We start from the raw sequence: 19795 nt of genomic DNA, 5'->3' as shown, positions 1-19795 counted from the left end.
GCTCCTAGGAGATTTTCAGTGGTTAATATGTGAGTGGTGGCCTGGATCTCTCCCTACAAGAAAAGGCGCTGTTGTCTTTTTTCTTTCACTATAGTGTTGGGCAATTTGGAGATGGTAAACTTTTTCTTTTTTAATTTGTAAAATTCTTGCATGTTGCAAAAAGCCAAGTAGAACAAACAGAAGTGTAAATGAAATGGATAAGTTCCTGCACCTTCCTATAGTCCTGCTCCCCTGGAATACTTACTGATAATGAACACATTAGGATGTTTGAAAATACCTTAAAAGAACAGGCCTTTCCACCAGAAAAAGAGCTAATTAGTAAATTCCTTGGTATTTTGTTCATATTCCACATAAATTGTCTCCACAGAGCGAAATATCTTTTGGAATTTGGGTGTCCAGGATCCACTGTGTGGCCTGCCTGAAATTTTAGCTTTAATTCCCACTAGGGCTAAGGCTCTCTCTTCATGACTGTTACCTGTCAGCTATCAACTGACTGCTGCCAGCTACCTTAGCTGAGTCACTAAAAAGCACTGAAATCTTAAGGATGCTCAATTTTGTTCCTCTATGAGTATTTTAGATAGTATTTCCTACAGTTCATTCCATTTAGTAGTTGGAATATCACAGATCTGTCTCACTTAGTACTACTTAAAATAGCTCAGATTAACCAAAGAACATTCTGAAAAGTGTTATGATAATAAATGTAGGTAGATCAAGAAAACAGCCTACATTTAAAACTTAAGTCTAAATGTATGTTTGAAGTGGTAAAATGAGGAACCTGTTAGAGAGTTCACTTTCTTAGAACTGAAACAGAACAAAAGTTCTATCTATAGTAATCCAGTCACAGACATAACAGACCAGCAAATACAACCTTAAAGTGAAGTGTTTCCTTGTGTAGGGGGTAAAAATGAAATCTACCTAGTGGACTCAGATTACAAAAATCTACATTAAAGTCTTTCTGGCAAGGCCCTAGAAGATAACTTGCTCTCAGGAGTGTTCAGTAAATATAAGCATTTGTAAAGTGGTTCACTCACTAACAATTAGTTCATTCACAAGATGTTCATTGAAAGTTGGCATTAGGGATACATTGGTTTGGGTGACAGAAAATTGGGATACATGGTGGTGAATGTTGTAAAAATGACATTCTGGGTAAGAATGCTAGAAGAAAATGCTTGTATTTCCAGTTTCCTCAGCACTGGAGAGTAAAGTTAGGTAATGCTTATATTATTTTGTGTTGATTTTCACTTTTTGAAGCTAGCTCATTTTAGGATGGGTCCTTTCAGAACTATCTCCATATTTGGAACAATAAATATAAAGAAAATGCTGGGGAGAGAAGGAACATTTGAACAATCTCAAGTTGAAGATAAGGTTTTCAAATCATCTGACATTTAAGTTTCCAAAGAGATTTCAGAAGTGAGTTGCCAAAGGGAGACTTGGAAGTACATCACAGCTACAGTGCTAGATTGAGGCACAAAAGAAGCCTAGAATCCATGGTTTTCATACAGTATGGTTGCTTAAGTGTTTAAAAGGAGTAATTAAGGTCCTAGTAGTTACCATCCAGTAAGTCTACTTAATTGTTCATTCAGATAACTTGGAGATGTAGTTCTCACTGAAAGAACCCACCCTACAATGAGCTAGCTTCAGAAAGGGATGGTCACTACCATGTAATGTTGAGTATTACCTGATTTGAAATACGAGACACCCCCCTCCCCCCACTTCCCAGTTACTATAGATTTTGGGAACACAAGCTTTCTGTCTGTCCTATAAACCACTTACAGATAACTTTCAGCCTCATGGAGTTTCCACAAGAACAAGGACTTAGTATGAATCCTGGTGACTACCTGTCAGAATATGCACTCCCTCACCAAGGGAAAAACCCAAGAAAGAAGAATCTACCAAAGAGTACTTCACTTACAGCAGTCCTAAAAGCCCCAATAGATGCCTGAAACTGCAGGTAGTACTGAACCCTATATGTACTGTTTTCCTGTCCATACACACCTATGATAAAGTTTGATTTATAAATTAGGCACAGTAAGATACCAAAAGCAGGACAATTACAACATGTACTGCAATAGAAGTTATTGTGAATGGTCTCAAAGTATCTTATTTTACTGTACTGACCCTTGTGATGATGTGAAATGATAAGATGCCTACTTGATGAAGTGAGGTGAATGACAGGCACTACAACAGTGTTAGGCTACTACCAGTGGTCAGGAGGAGGATCATGGGCTCTGGACCAGAGTTGACGGGGCTAGGGGGATAACTGAAACCATAAGAATGGGGGGACTGCTGTAGTAGTACTTGCTCACTCAATGCTAAATAATATCCAGAACATTTAATTTGTTCCTGTTATCTGAGCCTACAAAAGGATACTTAAAAGAGAGTATAGAGAAGATTTCTGGAAGAATTTATAAGAAAATGATAATTCTCTCTGAGGAACAGGGCTAGTTAATTAGAGGATTAACACTGGGTTTTTTTCTTTTTTTGGTACCAAGAGTATTTTTACAATAAATGCACTGAGTTCTTATAAAATTATCAGACAACTGTTAAAAAGCATCTTGCATTTACTATGTCCCAGCTGACTACTCTCCAGGATAAAATCTAAAAACCTGAGTATTTAAGAAGGTCCTCATGAGTTAGCTCCTTTTCTCAGCTATATCTCCCAATCAGTCTATATTACTTATCTTGATATACACAATCTCTTAAAATTTTGGATATTTAGTGTTGCAGTCTGTATTATTTAGCAGTGACTGATAAGTTCCTTCTTACCAATGTGTAAGGTTCATAGTAATGAGAGGAAGTCCAGGGACTGTACGTTAGTGATCCCATCAAACACTGAAGGGTGGCAAAGATGTCTCCAGGTTTTGGCAAGAACTATTTTTTTAAAAATCTAAAAACCCAAGAAAGAAAAATTACAAAGTTCTACTGACTACTGCTATTTCTAAGTTATTAAATACTTTCATTTTTAAGTACTTCTTGAGAAGGCTAAGGTCAACTTAAATTCAGTTTTACATGAGAAAAATAAAGGGTGGTTTAATTCTGGAATGGGATATACAGGAGAATGGGCCTGGGGAGAAGAGACTTTGAACTCATAGAAACTACAAGGAGAGTAGTGCACATGCACAGAGGGTGGTATCAGGAAGAATTTCATGTTGCTACTTTGCTAACTAAACTGTATTTTCATCTTCCATAGTGAGAAGTCAATAGATAATGCCAAAAACAAAGATCTTTAAAGGCATTATTAGCATTTTATTTGGAGAGGGAGATAAGTATCAAAAGAACCATCTGAGAGTGTAAGGATTGCCTCTGAGGAGGTACATGGGAGGGAGGGCAGGGGAACCGTTGTTTAAAACAATCTCCTTATGGAATGACTTTTGAAACAATGTTCATGTGCAGATTTAATAAAAAGATTAGCATATGGAGAAACTGCATTGGACACTGTGGTAAAAAAAAAAAAAAGGTTAAGCAGATACCCAACCCAGAATGAGTAGCAGGTCCTGGAAACAATCAGCACAAGTGACAGGTTCAACTAAGGTGTCAACATTCAGTAATTACTTAGCATTACTTCAGCAATGGTACCTTTCTTTTATAGATAAGGAAACTGAGGCACAAGGTCATACAGTTTACTAAGGATCAGAGCCAGTTACAGAAGTATGTTCTCTAGAGTTAGGTCCTATTTTGGATAGGACAGGGAAATTCAGATTAGACAAGAGTACTTACTGTAGATTGAAAAAATGGCTGTAATGATTCCTCTTTCTGTGTTCAGTCCCTACATGAGCCTGAAGTTTATTTTCCATCTCTTCACTCTGGCCTGGCTTTGTGACTTGCTCTGACCAAAAGAATGTGGTGGAAGTGACAGTGTGCCAGTTCCATGCTTGGGCCTTAAAGGGCCTTGTGCATTTCTGCCCCCTCCCTTGGAACCAAGCCTACACCAAGTGACCAACAACCCAGTTAGCTTGCTGGAGAATGAGAGCACTAGAAGACTTAAGATAGTTTGGTCTACAGTCAGCTAGCTGAACCCAAACATAAGAGAAGTCATAAGAGGTCAATAGAGTAGGCCCCAACTGCAGCTAATCCAGTTTGCATAAGTGAGCTCAGTGGGGACAAGAACTGCCCAGCTAAATTACTGGCTTGTAAATAACAATAAACGGAGTTTTGAGCCACAAAATTTTAAGGTGGCTTGCTATACAGCAATTGTCAATAATACATCTGTCATGTATAAACAGGTGCTATTGCTGAAGTAATGCTAAGTAATTGCTGAATGTTGACACCTTAGTTGAACCTCTGTTACTTGTCCTGATTGTAACCAGATAAAAATCAGGTTAAAATAGGCCGCACAAGAATATAGTAAAACAAATCTGAGGTAGTTAAAGAAGACTCAAACTGGCCATTTAAAAACACCAAGAACTCCAAAGAGAACTGTTGTCTGACATAGTTCCTAAATATCTGAAGACTGTCTAGCTGAGTTCACTAATTGATCCTATTGGAATCTGTTGGCCTTAAAGAATTCTCATTCAGTGGAAGTAGAAGTTAGGAATCAGAATCTTTTGGCTTACTCAAGATCCTTAGGTCTATGTGTTCAGAGGTAAAAACCACATCCTGAGAGTATCGGGTTTTGCTAGGTCTCAGTCCTTTAGGGATCCTTCTGGAGTGGACACAGGAGAGAGGAAAAGCTGACTGTTGTCCATTTGAAGGGGATCTCTTCAACCCTCACCAGCAGTTTATCTCATTCTTTGGGACTGGTAACACAGGGTTATCAGGATCCTGCCACTTAAAGATTTAATATTTTCGACTGGGAGTGAGGATTCCCACAACACAGTCTTTCTCTAAAATACTTTACAAAGACAGGGCACGGAGGTAAATGCTGGAAAAGCCCACATTATAAAAATGGAACCAAATCAAGTTCCTAAATTGACCAAATGAAACAACGTACATGTATTTGTCCTCTGGTAGTCTGGTAATGTTCACAGAAACTAAACGTTAAGTATAACTAATCCCAACTCAAGTGGTTATAAAACCTTTTTTTTTTTAAATCTCAATAGTGATTCATGAACAGATTGGCTCTGGTGAATGGGCCCACTATTAGACTTGTCACATAGCTATTAAATGCCTACATATTTATTTATATACCTGCATTTGTATATGTAATGATTATAAAGATACAAATTAACTTAGGTTTCAGTACTTCAGATATATCAAGTATATAAATGTGTATGTTGTGTCTAAACTCAACAGAGGACATAGATATCTGAAATTTGTAGGAGGTGAGCATACTTGATCCATCAAAGCTGCTTAAGTCAGTGGGTTGGAGGGGTGTTTTTTAAGTAAAAATTTATTTCCTTAGTTTTTCCCAGCCTCCAGCCCCAGTTACTCATTTCTTCCCTCTGCAGCCCAGTGATTTCTTTTTAGTGATTAATATTTGAAGGAAGCCAACAGTCACTTACTCTGAATTAAATTAATAACTTTCATTATTTTTCCAAACCAGCCAGTGTAAAAATTAGTATTTCCAGAACTGAGTTTATGAAAGATATTTTAGAAGTTACATGTAAAAAAATTATTGCAAAGACCTAGTAGAAAATGGAGAAAATGCCCCAATCAGAGGTGTGAGTGACTAAAAACTGCATATGCACTACAGTGAATCTTAAAGGAGTAGAGGTACGTAAAGCATTAAAAACTAGTTTCAACAGCTAAAATAATGTTTTTCATTTGTGGAATAAACTTTGTAGTTTAACTATAAACCTACATTAGCTATTCTAAAATAGACATATTCTGTTCCATTTTAGTGTCAGATTTCCAATAGCCAGAAACATAGTCACAAAAAGCTGCTTTAGATATTGTATCCTTCTGTTCTTGATTCATGTTTTAAGACATGGGAAAAAGGATATTTAGGGTGTAAAAAGTAATTCTGTAGTAATTAATTTGTAATTAAGAAACAGTTCTCATTTAGCCTAGTTGAAATTAAATAATATTTTAGAATCAAAGGAGCATGTATTGTCTTTTCATTATTTCTGTAAAATTTTTTTCTATACTGAACAAAACTACTTACCACTAAACACCATACAAAATGGTAAAACTGGATAGATAAACCTGAATTCTTTGTGGCTCAACATGCTGTAACAAAAAAAAAGATATTAAAAGAAAATATTTTCTCATATTACATGATAGTTTAAGAAATTAATGTATTTAAATTTATATAATTTATATCATAATTACCATGATCTGTTTTTCTAAGTACTGAGACTGAATATTATGCTCAGGAATCAGCCTCATTATTTTTTTAGTTATAAGGTGATGGCGATGTGTTAAAAGTAATCCTAACATTTGATGTCAGTGTGAAATTCTAAAGTATAATTAATTACATGCTAAAAAAGAGATTTCTATTAGAAATCCAAGTTAAGTCATATTACTCAACTTTGGAATACAGATGCATTCATATTCATTTAAAAATATTTTTGTTCCTTTAATACTTAAAATGTAGGTAGTTTCTATCTTTTAAAAGCAAATGAAATCTGTTCAACTTTTAAAAATTAAATGTAATCCGTGTTAAGCTAACTATATGTATCAGAAGTATACATTTTATCTGAACACCAGTATCATTACTACCTTTTCTGTCTTCTAAATAATCCCCACTACAAACCTTAAGAGTTAATACATCTTCAAGAATCTAGTTAACTGAATTTCTTGGTAATGTTAAAAAAGGTTAATTATTTGAACAAATAAAATGTTACCTATAAACTAGCAGTGTCCACAGTACAGTTACCAAAAGTATCCAGTATTTCTTTGGGGCGAGAAAGCAGCCATGAATAAAGAAGGGTAAGTGAGTACCCAAGACAACTGGAAATCCTTGACTGAAGTACCAATGCCATGGATGAGAACCATAAAATGTTCCCAAATTCTGCAGCACATTAAATTTCAGAAAGTTGTATTGAACCAGAGTCCACTGGCATAGTTGAAGAAAAGAGAAATAGAAATGTGTTAGTGCTAAGTATGAATATTTGGCAGAATTGACATTAAATTAGGATTGGAGCCCAAAAACCAGCTAATAGTTTATATGAATAATTTTGATTAATGACCATATGAAATAATATTTTTAAATATTCTAAGTATTAATGTATTCTTTGTTAATTTGTAAAACTCTATAGATTTCTGGTATTCAAGAAAGTAAGAATAAATGTTCATATTTTGACAATGTAAGTTTCATATAATTAGAGATAAAGTTCTCAATACTTTTTTTTTTGAGTGTGTTACCCATATTAACAGTTTTACTCTAGTATCTTAAAATAATACACATTTATTAAGATAAATCTTCAAAATGTTAAAATTTGAATTATGGCACACAGCAGATAAAAACACCAATAATAGCTGCTAACAGTACTTAGTTGTGCCAAGCACTATTGTAAGCATTTTATGTATTACCTCAATCTTTCAACCTTATGAGAGAGGTATTTTTAGATGAAGAAACTGGCAAGGAAGGACATTACTTGCCTAAGGTCACATAACTAATAATGAGGGCACTAGGCCTCAAACTGTGTCAGTCTGATTTCAGAGCCCATAAAGTGACTTAAAATCCGGGAACTTAAAAATAACCAAAGGCCATTACCAATAGTATGAGATTAAAATGTGAAACCAAATGCTTAAAGAATAGAGTATTCTGGTTAATTTGAATTCTGAATGATAAATTTGAGGTTAAATAAAAATCATTAAAAAATTTAACCTTAATTACAAACCTGACAAAGATGCCTTAAAACAGACTCTGTTGGACACACAATTTTATTACATAGAAAGCACAACATATTGAACGAAAAGCATATGCCAGGAGTTTTCTTAAATGTACCCCATAACATTTAAAAGAAATTACTTGCATATATTCCCAAATATTCAGGGATTTAAAAGTCATTTAGTAATAAATGGTTAAATTAAAAATAGCTGTTAGATAAACACATTTTTACTTACTTGACCAAAAAAAATACGATCAACTATCAGAGAGAAACTCAGAGTGACAAATCTGAAAAACAAAATAGAAGGGTGATTAGCATTCTGAACTTACTGCAAATCAAGTATTGGCATATAGCTTTGCAAGTGCCCTGTATCAAAAGCCACTTGAAAAATGCTATAAAATTTTACTAGTTGAGTGGATTTAAACATTTGAAAAATATTTTATTGATAGAAGCTGTACTGAGCAAACTTTTTTCAAAGTAATGAACACTGTATTATCTATTGCTGCAGTGTTCTGGGTCAAGGTCGCATGAATTGTCAAGATGCTGGCTGAGGCTATAGTTTCATCTTAAGGTTTGAATAGTGGGGGCTGCTGAGGGAGACTTGCTTCCAAGCTCACTCACATGATTACTGGTAGCACTCAGCCTCCCACGTGACCCTCTCTTTAAGACTCCCTCATGACAGGGTAACTGGTATCTTCCAGGGTAGCCAGCCAAGGGAGAGTGAGACAGGCACCCAAGATGGAAGCCAATGTGTTTACCCAATTGTGGAAGTGACATCCCTTTGCCATACTTCTGTTTGTTAGAATTGAGTCAAAATGTCCAGCCCCCTGGTCAAGGGAAGAGGATTACACAAAGGCATAAATATCAATAGGATGGGATCAGTGGGGCCATCTCAGAGGCTGCCTACCACAAACAGAGAAGTACACTATAAGGTCTCAACAAATCATCACTATATAAGCACAATTTTAACTGTCCTGTTATAAATCAGGACACAGAGCATTAGCAGCACTTCAAAAGGCCCCCTTATCCCTCCACCCAGTCAATCCACTCCCTTCTCGAAAGTAACCACTCTCCTGACTAATGATAGCATAGATGTTTTACCGTTTTTTGAATTTCACAAAAATGGAATCATACTATATGTACTTGTGTCAGTTTCCTTCAATCATTATGTGAAATTTAACCATGTTTTTTGCATGTTGCAGTAGTTCGTTCATTTACAGTACCATATAGTCACTAAATATACCACAGTATATTTATTCAGTTGATAGTATGCTTCCCTTTTTTTTTTCAGTTACTGCGAACAGTGCTATGAACATTCTTTTATATGTCTTTCATCTCCTATATATATATATATATATATATATATATATATATATATATTTCTGATTATATATCTAGGACTGAAATTACTGGGCCCTTGGGTATAAATGGGATCAGCTTCAGTAAATACTTAGTTTTCCAAAAATGGTTATATCAATTTATATTCCCACAAGATTATATAAGGGTTCTATATCCTTAGATGCATAGTAGCATGTCATGGTGGTTTTAATTTGATGACTAATGAGGTGAGTACCTGTAAATTCACCTGGTCATTTTGAGTATTTTTTGAAATACATGTTCAGATCTATTCATCAATTTTCTACTACAATATCTTTTTCTTATATACAGATTTTTACAAGTACTGTATATAATTGATATGAGTCTTGGTGTTTTTGTATTGCAGATATCTTCTGGTCTGTGGCTTGCTTGTTCACTCTCTTAATGGTGAATCTGATAAACAAGTCTTGAATTTTAATGTATTTATCTTTTCTTTATAGGTAATACTATGTTCTATTTAGGAAATCTTTGCCTGCCACAAGGTCATGAAGCTATTCTATCATATCTTGAGGAAATACTACTCTTTTACCGTTACATTAAAATCTATAATTCCCTTGGATTTCTCTTTTTGCTTATGGTGGTATGTAGGGGTCAATATATATATATATATATATATATATATATTTTTTTTTAGGAGAGCAAGGTACAGGCTTTTATTTAGAAATAAAGTGAGAGAATAGAGCTCCTGGCTTACGCCAGGAGGAAACAAGAGAGCCCCTGTAGGGGTCAATATTAACCTTTTTCCTAAATGGATATCCAGCTAAGTCTGTATTTATTGAAGAGACCATCCTTTCTCTATTATACTACAGTATCACCATTATCATAAATGAAGTGACCCTTTATGTCTGGCTGTGTCACTCGACTATGGTGTTCCACCAGGCTATTTGTTTTATTTTGCCCTAATTTTGTCTTAATTACTGTAACTTTATAATAAGTTTTAATATCTAATAATGTAAGTCTTCCAACATTGTTTTTTTTCCCCAAGATTCTTTTAGTTAATACGGACCTTTTGTAGTCTGCTTAAAAATTTAAAATCAGCTTGTCAATTCATGAGGACACACACATCCCCCATATAGGGATTTTAATTGGAATTGCATTGAATATATGTATTGGGAAAAACCAGTACCTTTAAAATACTGAGTCTTTGTCCACGAACATGGAATATTCTTCCATTTATTTAGGTCTTTATTAGTTTTACCCAATAATGTTTTGAAGCTTTCTGTGTAGTGGTTTCATATATCTTTCATAATTTTATTCGTAGGTATCTGATGTTTTATTCCACTGTAAAAATACTTGTTTTCCATTTTAATTTTTTATTTTGACTGAGAAGTTGCAAAAATAGTACAAAGAATTCTCATATGTCTTTCACCTAGATTCCCTAAATGTTAGCATTTTATCATATTTGCTCACTCCTTTTCTCTCTCTTTACGTATTTTTTTTTTCCTGAACTGTTTGAGAGTAAGTTGCAGACATCATTCACCTTTATTCTTAACTACTCAGTGGGCATTTCCTAAAAATTCTCTTACAGAAACCACAAATTATCAGAATCAGGAAACTAACATTAAATCTTCATGTCTATTCAACTTACACCTTGTTCAGATTCTTCCCATTGTCCCAATAATGTACTATAGACAGGAAAAAAACCCAAACAAACCCTGGTCATTTGTTGGGTTCACTTGTCATGTCTCTTTAGTTTCCTTTAATCTACAATACTTCCATAAACTTTCCTTGTCATTTATGACCATGGCATCTTTGAACACAGGTCAGTTATTTTCCAGAATGTACCTCAATTTGGGTTTGTACAGTATTTTTTATCATTAGATTCAGATTATGCATTTTAGCAGTAATACCACAGAAGTGAAAGCATTTTTTTTTAGGGAGTCTCATCATACTGATTTGTCCTATTACTGGCAGTATTAACTGATCACTTGGTTAAGGAGGTGTCTGTCACAATACTCCACTGTAAATTATAACTTTATCCTTGCAATTAATAAATATTTTATGGGGAGATACTCTGAGACTACGTAAATATCCTGTTATTCCTCAAACTCTTACCCACTACTTTTAGTACCCAAATGCAATCAATACTTCTATATTGACCTTATATCCAGTGAGCATGCTGAATTTATTTCCTAATCCTAGTTTATCTCTAGATTCTTTTTTTCTACCTATACAATCATGTCATGTAGTTTTATTTCTTTTTTTCCAACCATTTACTTGTTTTTCTTGCCTAATTGCACTAGAGGGGACATATACTGTTAAATATGGGTGGAAATAATGAGCATCCATGTATTGTTCCCTGTCTCAGGGGAAAGGATTTAAGTACTTCAACACTTAGAATGATTTTGCTATAAGCATTTTATAGAAATATTTTCATATTAATGAAGTTCTTCCTATTGCAAGATTTCTAAGGGTTAATTTCTTTCCCCCAGGGTCATGAATGGGCTTTTAATTTTATTATATGCTTTTTCTGTGTCTATTGAGATAGTCAAATGATTTTTTCCCTTTATTCTGATAATGTCATGAATCATACTGATGGTTTTTCAAGTAGTAAACATATCATATTCCTAGAAGAAAACCAATCTTGGCTGTGATATATTCTTTTAATATATCACTAGATTCAGTTTGCTAGGATTTTTGCATCATAGTCACAAGAGATTCTGGTTGAAAGTGAGAGAATGACTTTACTTGTAATGTCCTTGTTAGATTTTGGTATTAAAGTTATGCTGTCTTCATAAAAGGAGTTGGGAAGTGTTACTCTTTTTCTATTCTATGGAATGACTCATGTGAATTGATACTTCTTCCTTAAATGTATGGTAGAATTCACCAGTTAAGCCATCTGATCTGAGTATGGTATTTCTTTATTTAAAGGCCTCAATGACAAAATCACTTTAATATACATAGTACTATTCAGATTTTCTATTTCTTTTGTCAGTTTTTTGGTAAGTTGTATTTTTCTAGGAATTTGTCCCTTTCGTCTAAGTCGTCAAATTTACTAGCTAGAAATTGTTTATAATATCCTCCTCTTAGCTCTTTAATGCATGTAACATCTATAATGATGTCCTATACTTGATTTTTGTCTTGCTAGTAATTGGTTAGAGGATGTGGCAAATGAACTGTGTTTGATTTTACAGAATGACTTGTAAAACTCTTAAAGTTGTGTAAAAGGTACAGAAATAGGACCACATGTATTAGAAATTTTCCTAAGAGTAATGTAAGCTTTTTCTTTATAGTTAGAGATAGTATTCCTGTCTGGATATGCAACTGGTTATTTTAAAAGCATGTTCAATACATAAAAGGCTGTTACATGGTTCAAATTTGGGGGCAACTCTATGCATCCAGCACTTGGGAGTATAAGACAAATTAGGACTGTGAATCATATTAGTGATACACTGCACAATTTCAAAGTGTTTTCACATGCATTATCTCACTTGTTCTTTCCTATATTTCCCTTCAAAATAAATAAGACAAGCATTTTGATCTATATGAATAGGCTTCTTCAGGCATTTTCATCATGAAGCTAGCTGATTCCCTATGTCTGGCAAACTCATGTTCACTCTTGATATTACCTGAAACATTACCTACTTCATAAACCTCCTATTAAATATTCCTCCTACAAGCACAGCTAGGTTCTTTGTTATCTGTCCTCCTATAGCATTTCATTGTATATCTATCTATGTTGCTGAGCAAGAATACCATTATAATCTCTTTTCCCTCACAGACTTTATGACTTTGGGAGCAGATACTGAATCTTATTTCTTAGTCATCAAATGCTTTACAAAGTAGGTTAAATGCTTGTTGAATGAATAAACTATATCATACTGCTGATGAGAGTAAAAGGCTTTTTTCATCTCTCTCAGTGTAAAAACCTACATGATCTGAGCCCCTGCTATCTCTGTGACCTCATTATCACATTCTCCAAAGCTCTTTCTCCTTAAGCCACACCAGCGTCCCTGCTGTTTCTTGGAAATGCCAAACACACCCCTGCATCAAGGTCTTTGCACTTGCTGCTCCCTTTGCCTGGAATATCCTCTCCTCTATTACTTTAGCTTTTGAGTCCAGGGTCACCTTAATTGTGGTGGTCTTCCCCAGTTACTCTACAAAACCTAAATCCTTCCCCCCTGCACCGGCATTCTATCCTTACCTCTCATTATTTCCCTATGGTACTTATTATCACTTGATAAATATATATTACTCGTATGTGTTTAGATGTCTGTCCCCCCACCCCCACTAGAATGTAAACTTCATGAAGGCAGGGACTTTGTTTTCTTAAATCACTATACTTCAGCATTTGGAAAAGCTGGCACATACCATGGCAAATAAATATATGGTGATGAATGGAATACATTCAAAACAATGTTAATAAATCTGGAAATGATAACAGTGGCAACATAGCCACCCAGATGACTTAGTACTTTTTAACTGACCAAAAATACTTGTTTATAGTGAATACTAATATTAAAAAGATTGTTGTTCTAAGAGTCAGAATGCATTCATCCCTTCAATAAGTAACTATTTTGGATAATCTACTAAATACTTGGGATAAGTCTGATCGTAGGGGCTCCAGATATAGTTAGAAGACCTGGGTTTTGATCCCAGTTCTACCACAGCAACCAACCCAGGCCCTTTTGCTACCTCAGTTTTTATTTCACCAAGCCCCATTTCTTCAAAATAAACACCAATATTGCCTACATCCAAGAATTGTGAAGATCATGAGGTAACGTGAATACATGTTATAACTTACAAAGCATTGTAAAAATGTAAAATAACCAAGTATCTTTAAAATGCATTTGAGAAATACTTTGCAAATAAAGTGGAGGAAAGTTCCAAGTTAGAAAAGTTGCAAAGTACTCATTTAAGCATATTAAAATACTTAATCAGAATCATAAATATAAAAATGTACAATATAAGTTTGGAAATATTTTATTTCTTTGGTCTGACAATTTTCATTGATACTGATATAATTGACTAAAAGATGTAAGATCTTGTTCATAATCTATAATTTATAGGTTATCAAAAATAGATGGATTGTAGCCATACTTACCCTACAGGTAAAAACTGATGTAGAATAAGATCAAGCTTTCTCTGTTCTTGCCAAAAATGTCTGAAGAGCAAAGGTATCCACGGAATGAGAGCTGTGGGACGAATTATGAAGGCAAGTGCCACCAGGAATGAGTACTTGACACTATAAGCAAGGGAAATATGCTGTCAACACAACTAGGAAATGAGTTTATGAATCATCTACAATTAATGCTGTGATATACTTTTTTAAAAAATGAGAGCTATTTCCTTTTGATGTAAGTAGCTATGTGAATTTAAGGAAATTACTTATACGTTCTGGCTCTGATTTTTCTTATCTCATAAGAAAAGATAATATCAAAGGTTTTTTCCAGCTCTAACATCCTAATTCTAATATTTTCCAATAAATTTTCTGTCTTAATGTTAGCCTTGTTTGTGGAAAGGTATACTAACTTTCAACCATACACTCTGCCAATTGCTTTCCTAATGGAAAAATGATCAAGTCTCTCCTAAGGAGATAAAGTCACACAGAACCATTTTCTAAGGAAAAAGTGTGCATTTCAAAACCATTAGGAAAGGGCAATTCAAGATGGCAGCATGAGAGGTGAGACAGAGAACTCCTCCCAAAACCACACAGAGTACGAAAATATAGTAAATACAACTAGCCCTAAGGTAGCAACAGGAAAGAAGGCTGCACCAGACTGCATACAGACCTCATGAACAGAGCAGACATCATGAAACAGGGTAACGTAAGAAAGCCTTGATAGCAGGACCCAAGCCCTTCCGCCACCCCAGCTCACAGGCAGGAGGAAGAGAAACAGAGCAGGGAGGGGGTGGAAGCCTAGAACTGGTGAGCGCCTAGCCCTGAAGGTCTGCTTTGCGAGCAGAAACCTACATTGTGTGGTGCTCTGGAGGTTCGGGAGCTGGGACAGACAGGCGGAGTGCTTGAGACCTGAGATTATGGCTGTTTGTGGAGGACAGGAATCCACATCCAGCCACTCTGGGATAAGATCACTTATCTGGGATAAGAGGAAAGACAGGCGATCTGAGAGGCTTCCTAGCAGCGAGAGGGCTGCTGAAGGGGTGGGGTTTCCAAGAAGCTTGCATGGGAGAAGGGAGAGCTGGACACGGTTGTCTGGATGTGCTCTGCCCAGCAGGTTGGGACTTTGAGGAGCTTCAGGAGCTCCATCCCCCCTGGCTGCCTACTCAGTTCCGAGGACCCACACTGTGACAGCCTGCTGCACCTTCCTCCTGGCCTGAAGGCACCTGCTTGCAAACCAGCAGTCACTGCACTGGCCTCAGCCCAGCCAGAGGGAGGCCCCGCCTACAACAGCAGGAGACACCAGGCACAGAGGCTTACACCTGTGTGCTCAGCACACTGGCTCTAACACTAGAGAAAGGCACTGCAGCCAGAAAGCAGGAAAGAGCTCTTTTCTCCCCCCAGGCAACAGTGCCACTCCCCTATGACCCACAACTTCACTCTAGAGGTTGAGCAGCTCCAGAGAATGGAGCTTCTGGGCACTAGTGGGCACCACACAGAAACATGAAACGTCAAAAGAACATGGTTCAGACCAAAATGTGACAAACCCCAAAAAATGGCCAAATGAAACTGAACTCACCAATCTGCCTGAAACAGAGTTCAAAATAAAAATCATAAACATGCTTACGGAGGTACAGAAAAATATTCAAGAACTCAGGAATGAATTTAAGACTGAGATTCAATCATTAAGAAATTCCATATCTGAAATGAAACATACAATGGAGGGATTTAAAAGCAGATTAGATGTAGTAGAGGAGATGGTAAATGAAATAGAAATTAGAGAAGAGGAATACAAAGAAGCTGAGGCACAGAGAGAAAAAAGAATCTCTAAGAATGAAAGAATATTGAGAGAACTGTGTGACCAATCCAAATGGAACAGTATTAACAGTATAGGGGTACCAGAAGAAGGAGAGAGCGAAAAATGGATAGAAGCTGTTATAGAGGAGGTAATCGCTGAAAACTACCCCAGTCTGGGGAAGAAGATAGTCTCTGAAGCCATGGAGGTGCACAGATCTCCCAACACAAGAGACCCAAGGAAGACAACATCAAGACATATAATAATTAAAATGGCAAAGATCAAGGATAAGGACAGACTTTTAAAAGCAGCTAGAGAGAGAAAAAATCACATACAAAGAAAATCCCATCAGGCTATCAGATTTCTCAACAGAAACCTAACAGGCCAGAAGGGAGTGGCATGATATATTTAATGCAACGAAGCAGAAGAGCCATGAACCAAAAATATTCTACCCAGCAAGGTTATCATTTATATTTGAAGGATAAGCAAACAATTTTCAGATAAGAAAAAGCTGAATTTACCTCCTACAAACCACCTCTGCAGTGCATTTTGGAGGGACTCCTACAAATAGAAGTATTCCTAATGCTAAATAGATGTCACCCAAGGGATAGACAAAGAGTACAGAATATGATTCATAACATACAAAGAATGGAGGAGGAAGAAATAGGAGGGGAAAAAAAAGAAGAACCATTAGGTTGTGTTTGTAATAGCATATGAAGTGGGTTAAATTAGACTGTTAGACAGTAAGGGAATTACTCTTGAACCTTTGGTAACCATGAATCTAAAGCCTGCGGTGGCAATAAGTACACGCCTATTGATAATCACCCTAAATGTAAATGGTCTGAATGCACCAATTAAAAGACATACAGTCACTGAATGGATTAAAAAACAAGATCCGTCTATATGCTGCCTACAAGAGACTCACTTCAAACCCAAAGACATACACAGACTGAAAGTAAAGGGATGGAAGAAGATATTTCATGCAACTAAGAGGGAGAAAAAAGCAGGAGTTGCAGTACTTGTATCAGACAAAATGGACTTCAAAACAAAGAAAGTAATAAGACACAAAGAAGGACATTACATAATGATAAAGGGGTCAGTCAAACAAGAGGATATAACTGTTATAAATATCTATGCACCCAACACAGGATCACCTACATATGTGAAAGAACTACTAAAAGAATTAAAGGGGGAAATAGAATGCAATGCATTCATTTTAGGACACTTCAACACACCACTCACTCCAAAGAACACATCAACCAGACAGAAAATGAATAAAGAGACAGAGAGACTGAACAATGTATTAGAACAGACGGACCTAACGGACATCTACAGAACACTCCATCCAAGAGCAACAGGATACACATTCTTCTCAAGTGCACATGGAACATTTTCAAGAATAGATCATGTAATAGGCCACCGAAAGAACCTCAATAAATTCAAAAAGACTGAAATTGTACCAACCAGCTTCTCAGATCACAAAGGTATGAAACTAGAAATAAATTACACAAAGAAAATGAAAAACCCACAAATACAAGGAGGCTTAATAACATGCTCCTAAATAATCAATGGATCAATGACCAAATAAAAACAGAGATCAAGCAATATATGGAGACAAATGACAACAATGATTCAACAACATAAAATCTGTGGGACATAGCAAAGGCCATGCTAAGAGGGAAATATATTGCAATACAGGCCTAGCTCAGGAAAGAAGAACAATCCCAAATGAACAGTCTAAACTCACAATGAATGAAACTAGAAAAGGAAGAACAAATGAGGCCCAAAGTCAGTAGAAGATGTGACATAATAAAGATTAAAGCAGAAATAAATAAAATTGTAAAGAATGAAACAATAGAATCAATGAAAGCAGGAGATGGTTCTTCGAGAAATAAACAAAATAGAGAAACGCATAGCCAGGCTTACCAAGAAAAAAAGAGAGTCTACACACATACAATAAGAAATGAGAAAGGAAAAACTACTATGGACAACAGAAATACAAAGAATTATGAGAGAATACTATGAAAAATTATATGGTAAAAACTGGATAACCTAGAAGAAATGAACAACTTTCTGGAAAAACACAACCTTCCAAGGCGGACCCAGGAAGAAACATAAAATCTGAATGGACCAATTATCAGCAAAGAAATGGAATTGGTAATCAAAAAACTACCTAAGAACAAAACACCTGGACCAGATGGTTTCACTGCTGAATTTTATCAAACTTTTAGTGAAGACCTAATACCCATCCTCCTTAAAGTTTTCCAAAAAGTAGAAGAGGAGGGAATACTCCCAAACTCATTGTACAAGGTCAACATTACTCTAATACCAAAACCAGGCAAAGACACCACAACAAAAATTAAAGAGCAATATTCCTGATGAACATACATGCAAAAATACTCAACAAAATATTGGCAAACCGAATTCAAAATTACATCAAAAAGATCATCCATCATGACCAAGTGGGGTTCATCCCAGGGATGCAAGGATGGTACAACATTCGAAAATCCATCAACATCATCCACTACATAAACAAAAAGACAAAAAACACGTGATTATCTCCATAGATAATGAAAAGTCATTCGAAAAAATTCAACATTCATTCATGATAAGAACTCTCCACAAAATAGGTATAGAGAGCAAGTACCTCAACATATAAATGCCATATATGAGAAACCCACAGCCAACATCATACTGAACAGCGAGAAGCTGAAAGCTTTTTCATTAAGATTGGGAACAAGACAAGGATGCCCATTCTCACCACTTTTATTAAACATGGTACTGGAAGTCCTCACCACAGCAATCAGACAACACAAAGAAATAAAAGGTATCCAGATTGGCAAGGAAGAAGTCAAACTGTCATTGTTTGCAGATGACATGATATTGTACATAAAAAACCATAAAGAATCCACTCCAAAACTACTAGATCTAATATCTGAATTCAGCAAAGTTGAAGGATACAAAATTAATACAGAAATCTGGCATTCCTATACACTAATGATGAACTAGCAGAAAGAGAAATCAGGAAAATAATTCCATTCACAATTGCATCAAAAAGAATAAAATACCTAGGAAAACACCTAACCAAGGACGTGAAAGACCTATACCCTGAAAACTACAAGACACTCATGAGAGAAATTAAAGAAGAAACCAATAAATGGAAACTTATCCCGTGCTCATGGATAGGAAGAATTAATACTGTCAAAATGGCCATCCTGCCTAAAGCAATCTACAGATTCAATGCAATCCCTAGCAAAATACCTAAAGCATTCTTCAGTGAACTAGAGCAAATAGTTCTAAAATTCATATGGAATCAGAAAAGAACCCAAATAGCCAAAGCAATCCTGAGAATGAAGAATAAAGCAGGGGAAATTATGCTCCCTGATTTCAGGCTCTATTACAAAGCCACAATAATCAAGACAATTTGGTACTGGCACAAGAAAAGACCCATGGAACAGACTAGAAAGCCCAGATATAAACCCAACCATATATGGTCAATTAATATATGATAAAGGAGCCATGGATATAGAATGGGAAAATGACAGTCTCTTCAACAATGGCTATTGGCAGAACTGGACAGCTACATGTAAGAGAATGAAACTGGATTATTGTCTAACCCCATACACAAAAGTAAACTCAAAATTGATCAAAGAGTTGAATGTAAGTCATAAAAACCATAAAACTCTTAGAAAAAATATAGGCAAAAATCTCTTGGACATACACATGAGCAACTTCTTCATGAACATATCTCCCCAGGCAAGGGAAACAAAAGCAAAAATGAACAAGTGGGACTATATCAAACTAAAACGCTTCTGTACAGCAAAGGACACCATCAGTTGAACAAAATGA

General features: G+C 35.7%; 1 protein-coding gene across 4 annotated transcripts in view; it reads right to left on the bottom strand.

Annotated features, from left to right (window-relative positions):
* The window catches only part of PIGB (phosphatidylinositol glycan anchor biosynthesis class B), a 62399-nt gene that overhangs the window by 3469 nt on the left and 39135 nt on the right, over positions 1-19795 (bottom strand). For 2 of the 4 annotated variants that reach the window (XM_057488824.1, XM_057488825.1), the window contains exons 6-10: positions 15007-15111; positions 14137-14277; positions 7951-8002; positions 6726-6937; positions 6044-6108 (exon numbers count right to left, since the gene is read on the bottom strand). In XM_057488824.1, coding sequence (XP_057344807.1) covers positions 6044-6108; positions 6726-6937; positions 7951-8002; positions 14137-14277; positions 15007-15111 — 575 coding nt within the window. The remainder of the gene's footprint in view (positions 1-6043; positions 6109-6725; positions 6938-7950; positions 8003-14136; positions 14278-15006; positions 15112-19795) is intronic. The other 2 variants (XM_057488826.1, XM_057488827.1) reach the window with 1 other exon arrangement.

The sequence above is a fragment of the Manis pentadactyla genome, chromosome 11 (assembly GCF_030020395.1).
Source record: "Manis pentadactyla isolate mManPen7 chromosome 11, mManPen7.hap1, whole genome shotgun sequence".
NCBI classification, from domain to species: Eukaryota; Metazoa; Chordata; class Mammalia; order Pholidota; family Manidae; genus Manis; species Manis pentadactyla.
Note: the sequence above shows the minus strand (reverse complement) of the source record. Positions and strands in the feature narration are given on the sequence as shown.